The sequence below is a fragment of the Bufo bufo genome, chromosome 3 (genome assembly GCF_905171765.1).
Source record: "Bufo bufo chromosome 3, aBufBuf1.1, whole genome shotgun sequence".
Classification (NCBI taxonomy): domain Eukaryota; kingdom Metazoa; phylum Chordata; class Amphibia; order Anura; family Bufonidae; genus Bufo; species Bufo bufo.
Genome location: NC_053391.1, coordinates 427,139,789 through 427,158,076, shown reverse-complemented (window position 1 = coordinate 427,158,076; position 18,288 = coordinate 427,139,789). Strand labels below are relative to the sequence as shown.

At 45.5% G+C, this 18,288-nt stretch overlaps 1 protein-coding gene across 2 annotated transcripts in view; it reads right to left on the bottom strand.

The window, feature by feature from the left end:
• ARHGAP6 (Rho GTPase activating protein 6) overlaps positions 1 to 18,288 on the bottom strand; it is a 656,522-nt gene that overhangs the window by 254,382 nt on the left and 383,852 nt on the right. Inside the window, exon 1 of one of the 2 annotated variants that reach the window (XM_040424990.1) lies at positions 9,987 to 10,127. The exons of the other annotated variant lie outside the window; for it this stretch is intronic. Coding sequence (XP_040280924.1) covers positions 9,987 to 10,031 — 45 coding nt within the window. The 5' untranslated portion in view covers positions 10,032 to 10,127. Of the gene's footprint in view, positions 1 to 9,986; positions 10,128 to 18,288 lie in introns of those variants that run through there. 2 annotated transcript variants of the gene reach the window in all.

Here is an 18,288-nt window from a genome sequence, read left to right as displayed (position 1 = left end):
TACAGGGGGGTGGAGCATTATATATTACTGACACTACGGGTAGCATATATATACTGGCACTATGAGGGGGAACATTATATATATAAATATATATCGGAACTACACAGGGGCATTATAATACAGGGAGAACTACAGGGGAGTTATAACTGCAGGGGGGCAGTAGAACTACAGAGGGCCCTTCAAGAAAGGCTTTATAAATACTAGAGGGCATTAGGATTATATTATTACTACTGGGTATACTGTAGACGCATTATAATTATTGGGTGCAATATTGCTACTAATGGGTGCACTCGGGGAGTATTGAAGGAACTATAACTAATGATGGCAGTCTGGGAGAACTATTACTATGAGGTCACTATCTGTATGGCAGTGTTATTTCTGACAGTGTAGGGTTTGTGGGCATAGGGGAGCACAGCAGGCACAATATTGGGAGTAGCAGCAGGATGACAGGGAACTGTATGAATTTGGGGGCTGATTTGCAAAATCTGTAACTGCCCCCCATCGATCATGTGTCATAAAGTAATACTGGTGTCTTTTAAAGTGGCAGAGGGGGCTGCACACCCTGACCAAAGACGTCTTCCCGTGATGGTCTGGACCAAACAGAGAAGGAAAGGGAAGTGAAGAACTTAAATCCAATGAGATGTTACCTGTAAATCACCTGGCAACGCCCATACCCATTAGATCGGTTTCACTTGAACCTGCTAATTTTGACTAGCAAACTATCTAATGTGTATGGGGGAGTCACAACTTTCCCCCAACAGCAAATGTCAGGGGAAAGAAGGATTGAGAGATTGGATTTCAACACATCTAATCCTTTTGTTCTCCGTGGAAATCTGCCACCATCAGAGGAATCTGGCAGCAGCTTACTCCTCTCTTCCAAAACAGATGCATGTGTAAGAATTAGGTTGGAAGGAATAGCTGTAAAGTCGAACAAGTGTTCATGCAACAGCTAAAGTGTTTTGGGTAATAGTCAGTGGGTGGGGAACCACTGTATCAATCAACCAGTTTGACTTTAGACGAAACCTAAGGGCGTTATCCTACCAGTACCCTGTTATTCACCCTTTAACCCCTATAAAGGGATCTGGAGTTTCCTTCAGGGGAGCCACTAGGCCGCTACCTCCTGGAGCCGTCACAGTGTGGTTGACAGCTGACCCATGGGGGTCAGAGGCACTAGTGTAGAACACTGAGGAATAGGAAAAACTGTGTCTGGGACAGGTCGGGGTCTGGGAAGACATCAAAGGGTCAATATGGTAAAATGGCATGGGTAAGGTCGGGCAGTGCACAGTCAGAGTCAGGAATACAGCAGAGGTCGGTATACAGCACACTTTTGCAGGGAACCAGCAAGCTATACAACCTATTGCTCAGGTTCCTCTCCCTAGGGAAAGGCACTTAAGTACCCTCAGGTGTCCAGCAATTGGCGTAACAGTTAACTGGCTCTTTAAAAGCCAGGAAGTGTGTGTGCCCAGTGGGACAAAGGTGGAGGTCTAAAAGCCAGGCGCAGGCTGCAGTCTCCAGTATGGGACCCATACGAGCATGGAGCACCGCCATGACAATTGGTCAGTATTGAAATTTATGAGAGTCTTGTATACTACTGAGGGCACTGACTCCCTAAGGGTCCCTTTAGACAGGTCGACAGAGCGGGCAAAGCTCGGGAACAGAGTTTCATAGGAAAGTTTATCCCTGATTGATGCCTGTTTTTTTGCAATGATCGAGGATATATGGGGATCAATAATTACTACGATCATTTGTCCCTATACAGTTTCCTGGTTTACACAGGGTAATATGCTACCAATCAACAAGGATTCTAGGCACCACATGAAAAATGCAACCACTTGACAAACTGGTTCATCATGTGCTGGCATACTTACATAGTGTTTGTAGGAATCGTCATTCCCGATGGATGCCCTGCTCTACAGCCCCTGTAAAAGGGTTGTCCACCTTTTATTAAGTGTTGGCCTTTCCTCGGGATAAGCCATCACTATTTGTCCGGCAAAGGTCCAACACCCTGCACCACAGCCCAGCAGAGGTTTAACATCATGCACCCCTGTCAAACAGCTGCCTGGAAATAGCTTGGGTGCTGGAAAGAGGCAGGACCACCTACTTTGTAGTGGACTGAAACTCCTCACTCCAGAGCTGCTTCCACTGGCTTCAGTGGGAGCATCACTACAGTGATGAGATCAGTCCACTAGAAGTAGACAGGGCTGCCTGCTTCTGGTATTGGAGCTACTGCTGAGTACAGGGCGTTTGACCCCTGCCAGTCGAATAATGATAGCTTATGCTGTGGACAGGCCAACACTTAATAAATGGTGGACAACCCCTACCAATATAACAATAAAAACATCAAGATGTTTTAGTCTTATTATATACATAGCCATGTTTATTTTGGAGGCTACAGCTTATCAGACAAAGTCAACTTTAAGGGGTATTTTTTTGTTTATTTCTTATAACTGTACTACTGGTTAAATCCTTGTCCTTTAGAATTCTATGAAAAAAATGTGTAAAAATTGGAAATCTGATGTCAAGCTTTCTTCAGCCAAAAGTGAAGCCTATCAGGTTACTGAAGTGGAGAAACATAAAGTCCCTTCACTCAGAGTAAACTACTACAAGTAGACGTGTCAACACTGGAAGGGTGGAGGGTTAGATCAAACTACGATCCCTGGAAGCTGTTCATTATGTTATTATAGGACTCCAAGGCTCATTTACTAACAAGTCAATGAGGTTCAAAATATTCACAAAACCAGCAACCTCTGGTCAGCTTCTATACTCTATTACAAGGGAAAAGGAGAAGAGTTCACTAAGTTCACGCAGTTTGTTTAGGGTACAGCCACACATGCAGGCTTTTTTATGCCGTTTTTGAAGCTAAAACCAAGAGTGGCTCATAAAAGAGAAGTAGAATCTGTTCTTACAACTTTCTGTCCTCTCATGATCCACTCGTGATTTTGGCTTCAAAAAGACATAAAAACCAACAAGTTTGGCCTCACAGCTGTTTTTGTGGTCTAAAAACTGTGGATCCGCAAAACATGCATACTGGCCGTGTGCATTCTGCATTTTGTGGAACAGAACGTCCAGCCCTCTATAGAACTGTCCTATCCTTGTCCGTTCTATTTCTTTGCAGGTACCGCAGAACGGACATACGGCTGCGGATAGCACACGGTGTGATGTCCGCATCTTTTGCGGCCCCATTGAAGTGAATGGGTCCGCATCCGAGCTGCAAAAAAATGCAGAGAAGATGCAGACAAAAAGAACGGTCGTGTACATGAGCCCTTAGGGTAGGGTCACACAGAGTTTACTGGAGGAGGTTTTGAGGCAGAATTTCCTACAGGTTTTTCAGCCAAATTCAGAAGTGGATCCAGGAGAAGTATAAGTCCCTCTTTTATATTTCCAATTCCTTTGGAATCCACTTCTGGCTTTGGCTAAAAAAAACTGCAAGAAAATCTGCCTTGAAACCTCCTCCAATAAACTCAGTGTGAACCTACCCTTAGTGTTTCACACCTAATGACTATAGATGTATCTTTCCTTTATATGTTTCCTGACAAAAAAACAACAACACATGTTAAACCTCAATGTGTGAGTACAGCCTAAGGAACAAAGTAATGCCTGGAGCTCCCACTGCACTGCTAAGCTCCATCTCTGCCCATCCCTTAGGCCAAATTCCCATCTTAGCAATGCAGTCTGGGCACTTCCGCTACTGCTCTTTTTTCAGCCCCCCTGATCTCTAGGAACCAAAACATTTGCTTGGTCAATGTGGTGGTAGAGCCCACCCAGCGTTCGGACTGGGGTTCACTGGCCCACCAGAGGAAATTACTCTTTTGGCCCAACCCCTATAATTATCAATAAAGTCTAATTCATTCAAAACCTAAGACATGGACCATAGTGGACAGAGATTAGCTCAAACACCAACTCAAAATTCTATTTTTCGCTTGGATCTTTGGGACCCATTATGGCTTCATAGATGGGTCCACCGGAGGATCCTCTGGTGGGTCAATCCGACCCTGAACCCGCCTCTGATCCTGTTGGATCCCACATACTGTTAATGAGTCCTACAAAACCCTACCAAAAGAATAGATTTCATTTGTCAAAAGTGACTGTTTTCACATACACACAAGTTATTGACATATCTATCCACTTCAAAAAGGTATAGACAATAGACATAAATGTGACTTTTCTTTAAATACAGATGGTACAAGAGAACATCAAAAAAATATGTTTAGAAGTTCTGTACTCCTCTGACCAGTGATTTTTTTTCTTGCTCTTGAGCAACTTTCAGGATTTATTAAAAATGCCACACCATTTTGTTGCTGCAGAGTCTTTTCAACTAACTGTGGTACTGCTGATGACAGCTCCCGGTTGCTGTTGGCTCAGGGCTGAAGTCATCTATCACTGAGAGCCTGCTCTTCTTCCAAGCACCGAATAGCACTGCAAGGTCAGTGGGGGATACCAGCAGGAGGCTGTACAAAACAGAGCAGGGACAACTGGATACAAGAATAAGGAAGAAGACCATATGTTTACAGGGTGCGGGAAAGAGATCACCATGCATGCAGTGGGGAGGAGACCACAAGGGGCTGTACAAGTGTCTGCAGAAGGTGAAAGCAGCTGAAGAATGAAGCCGTTCTACTTCATGAGAGCTAAAGCAATGAAGGCAAAAACTTTGTGGACTCGCAAAACACATCATCAGAATGCCTGAAATGCCTGAAACTAGGAGCCGGCTACCAAATGTATATATCAGGGTGTATGGAAATGAATGAATAAATTCTAGCCTGGAGGTTAGTGCAACCTTTCTGACTCAAGGTAACCACTAACACGCGTAAATATATTTCTTCTTGTCAAAGATGTTCAAAGATGTCCATAGCCTTTGACATAAAACTTGATTTAAACAATGTCGTTTTCCAAAGGTCCATTCCATTTAAGCTGTTCAAACACTTGGCTCCCTCAGATTCAAGCAGTGCTAGAGCAGGTCTGTAAAAATAACATGCACCTGAAGCCACCATCATTGAATCATCAACTATCAGATATTTATGGTCAGCTTTACTGGTCCTATTCACCGGGTAACCTCTAACAGCCATAGCAATAATAGGGTATTAAAGGGGTTGTCTGAATGTTTTATACTGATGACCTATCCTCGGTGAGGGTCCGACTCTGCCGTTCAGCTGTGGCACTTCGGTGAGCAACGTGGCCTTTTCCTATGTAGGTCAAAAATAGAGGAGAACCGCAGCACTCTCAAGTCTTCAACATAAAACTGTAGTTTATTCACCAAAATAGTGCGACGTTTCGAACTTACATGGTTTTTTTCAAGCTTGAAAAAGACCATGCTGAAGACTTGAGAGTGCTGCGGTCCTCTTCTATTTGTGGATAACGGGGGCACTACAGGCTGATCCCTATCACTATCATTTTTTCTGTAAGTGCTGCTACAACCTTCTTGTTGTACTCTTCCTAGGTCAGTGATAGCTCAATCATCAGTCACATAGTCTAGGTGCAATTCAGTCCCATTCCGAACCGTGATACCAAACACAGTAGCCAGCCAATGGACGGTGCTGTACTTGGTAAGCTGAAAGGAGGCCGCGGTACTCACTGGAGCTCCGCAGCCTCTTCAAACAGCTGATCGGCAGGGGTGCCAGGAGTCAGACCCCTACTGATCACATACTGACACTCAGAAAAACCCTTAAAAAAATATTGAGTTTCAGCAAACAAGAATACAGAAAAGCCGCTGATTCCTTTAGCCAGTCAGATCTTCTGTGGGGGTCCCACCTCTATTGCTCTCATATTTTTCTTTCAATTACTAAATATGTAGAAAAAGCTCCAATCAGTAACTAATATATGGACTGCAAGAGATTCTTATATCCATCAGAAGTACAGAAAAAAAAGGATCCTTTTTTTTATATTCTTTGTCAGAAGATCAGATCAGAAGAACAGAAAAAGAAACAGTCATGTAAACCTGGACTTAGCAATGCAATTTTTTTATGTTGCTACCCTTTACTAATCATCTTGTCATATTGATGATGGTTAAAGAGCAACTTTTGGCTGTCATTTTCCATGTCTAATCCCAAAATTAAACCAAGCGCATGTTATGGAAAGCGTCCAATGACAGGAAGGAGAATAGCATCTCCTGGAAGCCATTGGTGTGGTCTGAATAAGCAATGAAGGTACGCTGCCTGGGGGATATGTTTAATTTTATTGTTGACAAAATTCTTCTTGGGGGCAGAAGGTATGTGGAAGTGCATGCACCAATTACCACCTTGTAATTCTTTACTTGCCAATTGTAGAAACAGTAGCTAACCTAAACATGTCCTGGGAGATTATTAACCAACTGATATAAAATGAATGCGCTGCGTTCTGAGAAAAACCACACAAAGTACAATGCACAGGGAAAAAAGCCATCAGATAAAGGGCAAAATACAACAAACATTTATGGGTGGAAATGATCCAGCTTCTTCATAGGTGCTCGACACTTTAAAAGAAGATGAAAGTTTCATTAACAGCAGCGTTCTGCTTCCTACGAGAACCGTTTCTTTACATCAGAATAAAGGAAATAGCTTGACTTATGCCGTGTACAAGAAGGAAGTGGTCGGCTGAGGCCTGACACAGAAAGTCACTGCAAACTAAAGCAATCTAAACGAGGACAAAGCGTTTCATGTTTTCTGAAAACACACAAATAGGCACAGACATGCCGCATTCCATGAGACCTTAAACGGCATTCCACCATGCCGCCATCTACAAGAAAACCCCCAAAAAATAACATTTAAAGGGGTTATCCATTGAGTAAAGTAAAAAACAAAAATCAGACATCATATAATCCATGACAATCTATTTCTGACAAAGCTAGAACCGGCGCTGTACCTCACATGGATCCAGAGATATCCCCATTCATTGCTCTGCTAGATTTCTATCAAGCTGACAGCTCAAGGGGAGTGTCTGTTCTGCTGCAGCTAAGGCGGCGTGTCCATGCTCTCCCTATCACAGCTCAAGGGGAGTGTCCTTTCTGCTGCAGCTATGGGGGCGTGTCCATGCTCTCCCTATCACAGCTCAAGGGGAGTGTCTTTTCTGCTGCAGGTAAGGGGGCGTGTCCATGCTCTACCTATCACAGCTCAAGGGGAGTGTCTTTTCTGCTGCAGGTAAGGGGGCGTGTCCATGCTCTACCTATCACAGCTCAGGAGGCACATGAAAAATAAAACTGAGCATGTGCGGCCAGCTCAGTGAGCAGGACAAAGAAATAAGAAAAAGAAAAAACAGCAGGTGGCGCAATACAGATACATGTTATTGAATAACATAGTGGCTATACAATTTTTTTTAAATACATGCAATTACAAAAGTATGCAGATGCAGGTGCTGGTTTGAAAACCGTAGATTATTTTTCGTTGGACAACCCCTTTAAGGCCACTCATTTTAAAGGGGTCCTTTTGCTTTTCAGAGCAAGAGGTCAATGAGCCAGAAACAAAGCACACTTATACAGGAAAGTATAGCTAAGCTTTCCAATCCTATGGATGCATGTCTCGTCTATGGAAACACTGGGTGCACACAAGACACACCGTCCAGGTAGCTGAGATTCTAACTGGACAACAACTATTAGAAAAATGTGACCACACAAAAATCTGGAGTAACCCTAGTTCACTAATGCAAATTGTTAACCTATTTATCCAAATTGCAGATATATTATCTATACAGAACCTGGTGAGTGCATGGAGATCTGAGACTGGCTTGTGGTTAAAATACATCCAAAATGACAGAGTTATAGATGAACAAATCGATTCTTCAGAATCAAATTTTGTAAGACAATTTGGATTCGTTAGAATCAGAGTTTCTTAAAATTGGATTCAGGAGAATTTTTGACAAGATTTTTCTAGGCATTTAAAGCACTATCGATTTGGGTAGAGTCGATTTGAATTTTAATAAATGTCTGCAAATTATATTTAGTGTTGAGAGAATCAATCGAGGTCCACAAAGCGCACTTTGATCAAAATTACAGGGAAAATTTGATTTGCTGCGAAGCAGAAATTCCTCGTGCTTCATGGTAGCGCATCGATTGTCCCTGAAATAGCGTAAAAAAACATACTTACCTCATCCATTTGCTCACGATGGGGCCGGCTGCCTCCATCTTGATTGAAGATCTGACACCAAATCGGGTGCGCAGTAACGTATGACGTCATCACGAGATGGTCAACACGAGATTTCGCGCTAGATCTTCAATCAAGATGGCGGTGGCTGCCCCGTTGCAAGCAAATGAATGAGGTTAGTATGAATGAATACATTTTTTTTATTTTACACTAAATTTTTGCTATCAGATGCTGTGATCATGTATATTAACGCGGCATCTGAGGGGGTACAATGACGGGGAGCGGTGCAATCGCTGTTCCCCATCATTGCACCCACTACTTACAAAGAAATGCGCTTTGTGACAAAGTATGTAGCAAATACTTTGCTCATCTCTAATGACAATGATGTGGTCTGCATACAACTCTCCCTGATCCAATCACTGTGATCACTACCATTTAGGGACTGGAAGGGGCGCCCCATTATGGGGATTTGCGCTGTTTTGCTTGGGTGAGAATTTTTTTTCCCATTTACATGTGAACCAAAAATGACAGCACAGAGCAATGTATATCCAAGACAAAATGGCGAAACCCAGCCTAACCTGCTCTATGCAAAATCCCAAACACTTGAGAGAACAATTCATGTCTATGTAGATTTTTGTAGACACGTCTGGCAGGCACTAAATAAATACAACCCTGAGAGCTTTCCAGCTAATATTTGCATACAGGCAATAAAGCCTAAGGCCGGCGTTAAGTGGGGGCTATTAGAATTTCCAACAGTCATGGGGAGCACATTCTTCTGAAGCATCCAGATGTCGGCTTCTGTCATCGAGGGGATGAACTTTTACCAAATCCTCAGACAGCAAAAGACCAAAGTGAAGTCTTTCACAATCCTTGGGCCACAAGTTCCTTCTACTGATCAGAGATGGCTTTCTACAGAAACAAATATAGTCCACAACGGTTTCGAAAATCTATGAGGAGCTGCTGTTCACCTCACCTTTTTGTCCCATGTTCAACATACACGTTGGGGGGGAAAAGGATGTAAAAGAGCAATACATTACAATTTTTCATATAGTCCAGGAAAGAAAAGCGTAGGTTAACAGATACGTCCTCACGTGGGTGAACGCAACCTAGCCGGGATGTTCAGTGAATATACATCTGACTAGTCCTATTGCCAAATACAGGTAATGGCTGCCACGTCATACAGATTCAAAATATGCTCTGGTCTTGGCACCATAAGAGCAGGCGTTGTTGACCTGTATGCAGAAATTTTCCCAAAATTTCCACTAGTGCCCATAAAAAATAGAACGGACTTTGTAATATATTTAGCACCCAACTTTTGATTTTGCTCCTCACCGCTGGTCTACTTAGTCCCAGTTAAGGTATTGCGCCCTCATCACCCAAGGACCACACATCATGTTAGGTCACCGTGGAAGGGGGGTAAGAAGTTGTCTTAAGAAAAAGAAAAAAAAAAGTTCTTTCTAGTTGCAACAGGTTCCTGAGTTCTTCAAATACAACCTGGAAAGAACCCACGGAAAATTGGACAAATGAGATCTTGGCCACCACCGCCCCATCCTCCAACAGTGAGAATGCTAGAAGTCAACCCCACCTCCCCAGAAGTTCTTCAGATGGAGCAGATGTTGTCTATCAGTCCTCACACACATCCTGACTGTACTGTAACCCTAGGAGCGTCACCTCCTGCTTCCAAAAAAGGCCATGGGCTGTTTTATATGAAAAGTAACACAAATAAGCAGGCGCTGAGCACACACATAATACATGACATAGAGATACAGGTCCCTCTTCTAACACCATGCACACTGGACATTTAGGGCAAAAGTTGGATGCATTTTCTAATCTCACTATGACTAAGATACAATGAGGTGCCCTGCACTGCACCCACCTCAGCCTGCAGCACCCACATGCTGCACACACATAGACAGCAGCACCCTGGCCATCACTTACCGCGTAGCATAGCCTCCGGTCACAGAACACCGACTCCCCAAACATTGTAGTCTTCTTCTAGGGTCCCGTTCCTCAGAGTAAGAAGTCGCCCAAGTACCGCTGCCTTCCGCACTGCATCCACATTGTTGTAATCCCACAGCCCGACAGACAGAATGAAGAGGAGTGAGGGAAATCAGGAGCAGGCACGGAACTAGAAGACGGAATAGAAGAGCTCCCCCTAAAGGCCAGCCGTGGAATCGCAGCAAGCTGTACAGATACTCGGTGCCGGATGTACAGGACAGTATGAGAACAATAATAATTAAAAAAAATCAATCCAGTTTTGCATAAATAAAGTAGTTTTTAATTTATATGAACTAAAATACAGTTTCATTTGCACAGAACCCACAAGGGAAATTTTTCGGTCTTGGTGCTGATAAGATAAGGGTGGGTTCACATCTGCGTTCTGGAGTCCGTTATGGCTTTCCGTTATAAAATGGTTATAACGGAAAATAACAGAATCCATAAGATGGAAGGACGGATCCATTCTGCAGCCCATAGACTTGTATTATGACGGAATGCAAAACAGAAGCCTTTAAGAGGCATTCCGTTTTGCTTTCCATCTTAGGGTACTTTCACACTTGCGGCAGGACGGATCCGACAGGCTGTTCACCATGTCGGATCCGTCCTTCCGCTATTTCGCCGTGCCGCCGGACCGCCGCTCCGTCCCCATTGACTATAATGGTCGGACATGCAGGACTTTTTAGTCCGGCGGCTTTCGCTGTGCTGCGCCGGAGCTCCGCCCCCGTCCCCATTATAGTCAATGGAATGGACTGCATGCATCCGTCATGAACGGATCCGTTTGTATTATCTGTAACATAGCCAAGACGGATCCATCATGACCTCCACTGAAAGTCAATGGGAGACGGATACATTTTCTATTGTGCCAGATTGTGTCAGAGAAAACGGATCCGTCCCCATTGACTTACATTGTGTGTCAGAACGGATCCGTTTGGCTCAGTTTCGTCAGACGGACACCAAAACGCTGCAAGCAGTGTTTTGGTGTCCGCCTCCAAAGCAGAATAGTGACTGATCGGAGGCAAACTGATGCATTCTGAGCGGATCCTTCTCCATTCAGAATGCATTAGGTCAGTACTGATCCGTTTTGGACCGCTTGTGAGAGCCCTGATCTGATCTCAGAAACGGAAAGTGCCGAATGGAACCTGCATACCCCATAGACTATAATGGGGTCCATTAGGCTCCACTCAGAGGTCTTGCATGCAGGACTTTTGTCTCCGCTTCAAAAATCTTCCTCTGAGCGGAGACCCAACGGAGCTCATTATAGTCTATGGGGCCGGTAGGCTCAGTTTGACTCCGTTATGTGCCTATAACAGAGCAGGAGAACGGAAAGGCTGAACGCTGATGTGAACTCAGATTTATTTGCACAGAACCCACAAGGGAAAATTTTCGGTCTTGGCGCTGAAATTAGTTATACATTTCATGCCTATCACAGAATACCTGGTAAACTAGTTTACCATCTCACCCACTGTGCCAGTCGTGTGTCCACACCCAGGCGTAGCTACTGCCCAGCGTTGCCACTGTTTTGTTACCCAGGGCAGAATATACTGAAATAAAACTCCATTCACTCCATTCACACGGCCATATTTTTGGTCTGCGTCCGATTTGCAAAAAATGTGTGTGCTGTCCACACCCGTATGTCCGTTCCGCGGGCCCGCAAAAACATACAACATGTCTTATTCTTGATCGTTTTGCAGACAAGGATAGGACATTTCTGCAGAAGTAAAAAAAATGCTGGCATGTCCGGTAACCTTGTTTTGAGGATTCACGAGTTGCGGACCACAAAACACTTCCAGCCATGTGCAGAAGCCCTTAGCCGTAGAGAAGTCTGAGATCACTGTGTACAACACTTACATTTGGTGGCATTTTAAACTGTGCTGGGTGTAGTATTGCCGTGCTACTTATTACCTACTGCCACCGGCTTCATGCAAGTAGGACGCCGATTTACTTCTTAGCCTCATGGTTACGGCTATTTCAGACAATCGTATGAATGGTTCCGCATCCGTCCCGCAATTATGCGGAACGGGTGCGGACCCATTCATTTCAATAGGGCCACAAAAGATGCGGACAGCACACCCTGTGCTGTCCACATCCATTGTTCTGTTCCGCAGCCCCGCAAAAAATATAGAGCATGTCCTTTTCTTGTCCGCAATCATGGACAAGAATAGGCAATTTCTATAATGGGCTGCCTGTTCTGCAAATTGCGGAATGCACGCGGGGGGCATCCGTGTTTTGCAGATCCGTAATTTGCAGACCACTAAACAGGGCGTGGGCGTGTGAATGTGCCCTTAACGAGGTTGTTCTGGGGCTGAGACTCAATTCCAGACACAATCAATGTTTTTGGAATAAAGTAGCCATATTTTTGTAATCTTGAGAAGAAAGGGATGCAAATGAGCTCTTAGCAAGCTTCCTTTCTTCCCAGAATTCCAGAGGAGCTTGTATGGCGTATAAGTCTCCTCACACCGATTAAGGCGCTCTCCTCAAGGAGATATAGTACCCCCCAATTTCTAATCTTGAAAACCTCATTTAAGAGGCAAATTTGAACCCATGGTGCTTCTGCAACAGTGCCAGTCCACACAGCCCCCATAACATTCTCACCCACAATGCCCTGATAAAGCATAGTCAGCCACAATTACCCAATAACATCTCCTGTCACAGTACTCCCAGAATACTTTCAATTCCAGTGTTCCTGTCACGGTGTCCCAATACTGCCAGCTACAATGTCCTCATAAAAGACACAAAACCCCTATAATTGTCAACCACTATGCCACCAGATATTCCTCATTAGACTGCCAGCAACAAGGTCTCCAGTACACCACGAGACACAGTGCCCAGTTCTAGTTACAATGCTCCTCAAACATTTTTATCCAAATTACCAACCTCACCCCAAATACTGTCCACAATGCCTGCAGTATGGTGCCAGCTATACCGTCCTCAGAACATTTCCAGCCAAAGAGATCTCCGTTCATGGCTTGCCCAGGCTCCCTGACTAAACTCTACACAGTAGTAAAAATGGCACTTTCCCACGCTAAGTTCCTTTCAGCCAAGGCAGGAAGTTTCTTGGAGAGGCCTAATCAAAAATTACTCATGGTACTGCAGCTCCCTCAGCACAGGGGGTGTCTTGGCACTGTGATCTGAGGCACATGGATTCTGTTTTTATATAATCATGGCCATGGGGATTCCATGGGTTGAGAACCTACAATGTAAAACACGCTGACATTGGAATTCTGGTTTGGTGGGTGCTGGGAGAATGGCATCAACAAGAATGTCTAATGCCATCAGGAAAGATTGGAGAAAGGGAAAAAATTGGTAATTTTTCATAGTAACTGGAAAACTTAATTCTACTGACAGTTCTAATTGCAGGCCAGATCAAGTTCTAGCTACACATTTTATTGATGTGGGTCACATGACTGCTGTAGCCAATGACTGACCACAGCAATGATATGTCCTCCATGCATCATGTGACATGATGCATAGGGAACACATCTCCACTGCTGTCAGTCATTGGTTGCAGTGGCCTTATGTCCCATGTCAAACCAGAAGTTGATATGGGGAAACCAGAGATTTTCAGCTGGACAGCGAAGGAACTGGAACCCAGGAGTGGGGTTTCAGATAAGTTTGCTTACCTCCTCAGGTCTGGCCTTCTGGATGGGTCTACAAAACATTTGTGTTCCAAATTACCAGCCTCACTCCAAATACTGTCCACAATGTCTGAAGTATAGTGCCAGCTATACTGTCCTCAGAACATTTCCAGCCAAAGAGATCTCAGTTCGTTCTTTCCCCAGACTACATGACTTAATGCTACACAGTAGTAAAAATGGCACTTTCCCACGCTAAGTTCCTTTCAGCCAAGGCAGGAAGTTTCTTGGAGAGGCCTAATCAAAAATTACTCATGGTACTGCAGCTCCCTCAGCACAGGGGGGTGTCTTGGCACATGGATTCTGTTTTCGTATAATCATGGTCATGGGGATTCCATGGGTTGAGAACCTACAATGTTAAACACACTTAAATTGGGTTCCTGGTTTGGTGGGTGTTGGGAGAATGGTAATTCCTTAACATACAAGTGACAACCACCTACTCCCTTATCTGCTATAATAATTTAATATGCTATTATTATTATCCGTAAAATAATTATAATGTTATGTGTTAAGGCTGGCCGCAGGCCTGGATTTGTGGGAGGGGCCGTTACCTGTCTTAAGCAGTCCGGCTCTCCCAGGCAGCACGTCGGCATTCGGACGTCTGCTACTTCCGGGTGTGACGTCATCAGCAAGCGTCCTGCACGAGTGGATCTCAGAGAAGCCGGGTGTACCTTTCACTTCAGTCTGCAAGCTGTTCAGATCGTTTTCCAAGATAACTGGTTTGTTTGGGGAGCGTGGCAACGTGGAGGAGGGTAGGAGGGTGTGTAGAGAGGGGGAAGTGTGCCGGAGGATCGCTTCTCCTCACTGCGTTCAGGCACATGCAATTCAAGTTTTGGCACCAGGGGGCAGCATTGTCACATAGTTGGAGCTCATTGCCTGTTCAGCACTCTCAGCATAACCTGTATCTAAGTTCATACAGGGGCTGCGAGTCATCTGAGCTCAGCAGGTTAAACTCTGGCAGCTGGGTCCTGGTGCTATTACTGAGTTGATTACTTACAAGGTTGCTGCTTGTGCACATGTTTGACACTCATCACATACACTACATACATACCTTAGACACATAGTTCGCACATCAGGCAGTTTGACGAATAAAAAAAAAAAAAAAAGGGTACAAGTGGATTGTTAAATAAAGTAAAAAAAAAAAAAAAAAAGAGTGGGTTGTTTTTTTGGGAACCTTTATCCACCAAGCTTCATCCATACACCTCTAGGTACATCTGCCGATACAGCTACACGCTCGCACGACATACACACCCCGTTTCATCTCGTAGACTAGTGTCATACGTCATACGGTCTGTTTTCCACAAATCCTATACTTACATACATCACCTACCACGTCTGTAGGTTCGTTAGCCCGCAGTATTCGTTTGTAATTAATCTGCCACGTCACAGATTCACATAAACTCGGGCTCGCTTCATACGTCAGTGGAAACGACTATCATACTCCCTGTCAGCCTCGAAGGCTTTTCGTTCAATCGTTTCACGCTGCTGGGGGGGGGGGGGGGGGGGGGAGGGGCTTAGATTCCGTCATCTTGTCTGTCAGCTTACGGGCAGCAGGTCGTAGGGTTAACAGGTTGTTTTTTGTTTTTTTTTCTCTTCTCTTTTTCTTTCTTCGTTTTTTTTTTTTTGTTGTTGTTTGGTGGTGTTTGTTGTGTTATTTGCAGTGGTCATGTCTCAGCCTTCAGACATTGAGGAATTTGTGTCCTTGCCTCCGTCTCCAAGAGGGTCCGAACACGGCAGTACTCCATCCCTTAGGTCTTGGACAGTGCCTAAACTGACGGCCGAACTCTGCTCAGGAGAGGAATTCCGTTCGCGGCTACAGCCAGAAAGGCGGAACTCTTCAGGCTTCTGTTCCCTGCTACTCCACAGGCCAGGCCTGCTGCTACCAGCGACAATACCACCATCACTAATTCGCTGGTGCAGATTCACACGGTGCTGAACACACTCACGAGTTCCATCCAGGATTTACAAGCCCGGATGGAGGTGATGGAACAGCGTCGCGACCCCCCCCTAGTAGTTGGGCCAGCCAGTGGCGCGGCACCTCCGGCTGTTGTAGCAGGTACTGGGCCTACTCTACTGTCTACAGCTAACCTGTCACAGGGCGTGGGAGTACCTTCAGTGGCACCAGTGTATTTTGTAAGGCCTAGCATAAAGAAGGACATCCTGGAGGGCAAGGATGTCAACTTGGCATCCTTGTTAATTATGTCCCACGACGTTACAGAGAATAAGTCCTTTGGCTGTAGCGAGTTGTCGGTAGTACTTAAGTCCAAGGACCCCAGGCTCAGTCGCAAACTGTCTCTGGCCGAGTTCGTCCTGGCCTTCAGCCTGTTCAGAGACGTTTTGTGTTCTGCCAGCCCTAACAGGAGAGAAGAGTTGGACATTTATCTCTACAGGGTGGTAGATTTGGCGCACAAGTACGGGGGTTCGGCGTTCTATGATTATCATAGGTCCTTCTCGGCCAAAGCGGCAGCCATTTGGGCCTAGTTCCAGGTAGTCACAGACTGGAGCAATATCGACATGGAACTATTTTGCAGGCACTTCACCAGTTTGAAGTCCCCGGTGTGCGCTACATGTCAGTCTCCTGCTCATACTACCGCTTGGTGCCCATTGGCTGACCTCACAGCCGCCCCCAGTACCTCCAGAGGTGGGATCAACCCGGGTCCTAGCCAGAAGTCAACCCAGTTTGACAAGCTAGGGAGACCCATTCATTATCTAGGCAAAGCCCAGCTCTGCAATAACTTTAATTATGCCATCTGCAACTTCAGCCAGTGCAGGCTCCTGCATGTCTGTGCCACATGTTTTAGGGCACATCCGGTCACGGTCTGCACATTGAAGCCGGCGTGACTGAGCCGGGTGAATGTGGAGGCACTAGACCAGCTGCTGCGGCTTCATCCGGTTCAGCCGCTCCGTACATTCCTGGTGGAAGGGTTTTCACGGGGGTTTCACACTGGGCTCATCACCTTGCCCCAGCAGACTCATGAATGCCCCAACTTGCAGTCGGCTTCTAAACATGCTGGTCTGGTGGATTCACTCTTGGCAGTTGAGCTGGACAAGGGTTTCATCATTGGTCCTTTCCAGTCCCCTCCTTTCTGCACTTGGAGGGTGAGCCCGGTGGGGGTGGTGCAGGGAAAATATTCCAATAAATTTCGTTTGATTTATGATTTGTCTGCTCCACATTCTTCCCACGTTCCAAGTCTCAACTCGTTGATTCCGTCCGAGGAATTTTCCTTGAAGTATACCTCCGTAGACCAGGCTATACAGGTCATTCTTCAGACAGGCATGGGGGCTTGGCTGTCCAAAGCAGATGTCTCTGATGCGTTCAAACTGCTGCCCATTAGCCCATCTCTCTGGCAGTGGCATGGCATCAAATGGAGAGATGCGTACTATTTTGCCGCCAAGTTGACGTTTGGTTCCAAGAGCAGCCCCAGTCTGTTTGACAAGTTAGCGCAGGCATTGGAATGGATTTTGTTGGAACAGGGTTGCCAGAATGTCATTCACTACCTGGATGATTTTCTGTTGATCGAAGAACCCTCACAGGCGCCTGTTGACTTGCAGGTCTTCAAGGAGTTAAACATTCCAGTGGCCGAACATAAAACAGAAGGGCCTGCGCAGGTTGTCACGTTCTTGGGGATCTCTCTGGATTCACGCGCCATGTCAGCCAGTCTGCCACAAGACAAACTCGACAGAATCAAATCAGGTGTCCGTTCCTTGCTCATGTCTCAGGTTTGCACCAAGAGAGAATTGCAGTCTCTGTTGGGCATGTTAAACTTTGCCATGAGGATCATTCCTCAGGGTAGATCATTCATTTCAAGATTGCTAGTCTTATTACAACAGACCAGTGATTTGGACGCATCAGTGCATCTTAATGCGAACGCCCGAGCAGATCTGTTCATGTGGGACAGATTTCTCAGCGGGTGGAACGGCATTTCCATGTTTATTCCGAGGGCCACTTCTGATTCTCCACACGTATTTTCAGACACGGCTGCCTCGGTAGGTTTCGCGGCCATATTTGGCTCACATTGGTTCGCCGGCTCATGGCCCACACACGTGCTACAGTTGCCGGGGTTTTCTCAGACGTCGGCATTGTTCGAGATCTATCCTATCGTAGCAGCTGCTATAGTCTGGGGGCATAGGTGGTCGGGTCACACGGTGGTTTTCCACACTGACAACATGGCGACCGCAGAGATCATTAACAAGGGCAGATCTAAATCGTTACTCATCATGTCTTTCATGCGTAGATTGACCTGGATAGCTCTGGAACAGGGGTTTCATTTTCATGCCCTGTTTTTGGACGGGGTCAGCAACGTTGCAGCTGATGCTTTATCTCGTTTTGATTTTTCTCCTTTTTTTTCTTACAGAACCCAGAAGTAGACTCAGTGGGCACCCCGGTACCGGACTGGCGGCTGCTGGTCTTGGATTAGACTCTCTGATGGTGGTCGCCAGTTCACTCATTACCAAGTCTTTGTCGGCCAGTACGTTGCGGTCGTACCGCCGAGCGTGGGTGGTTTTTTCGAACTTTCAGTTGGCATATCCTAGAGGTGACACAGGTCAGGTCAAGTATATGGTGGCTTTCGTGTCTTATTGCCATTCGGTATTGGCTTTATCCTACAACA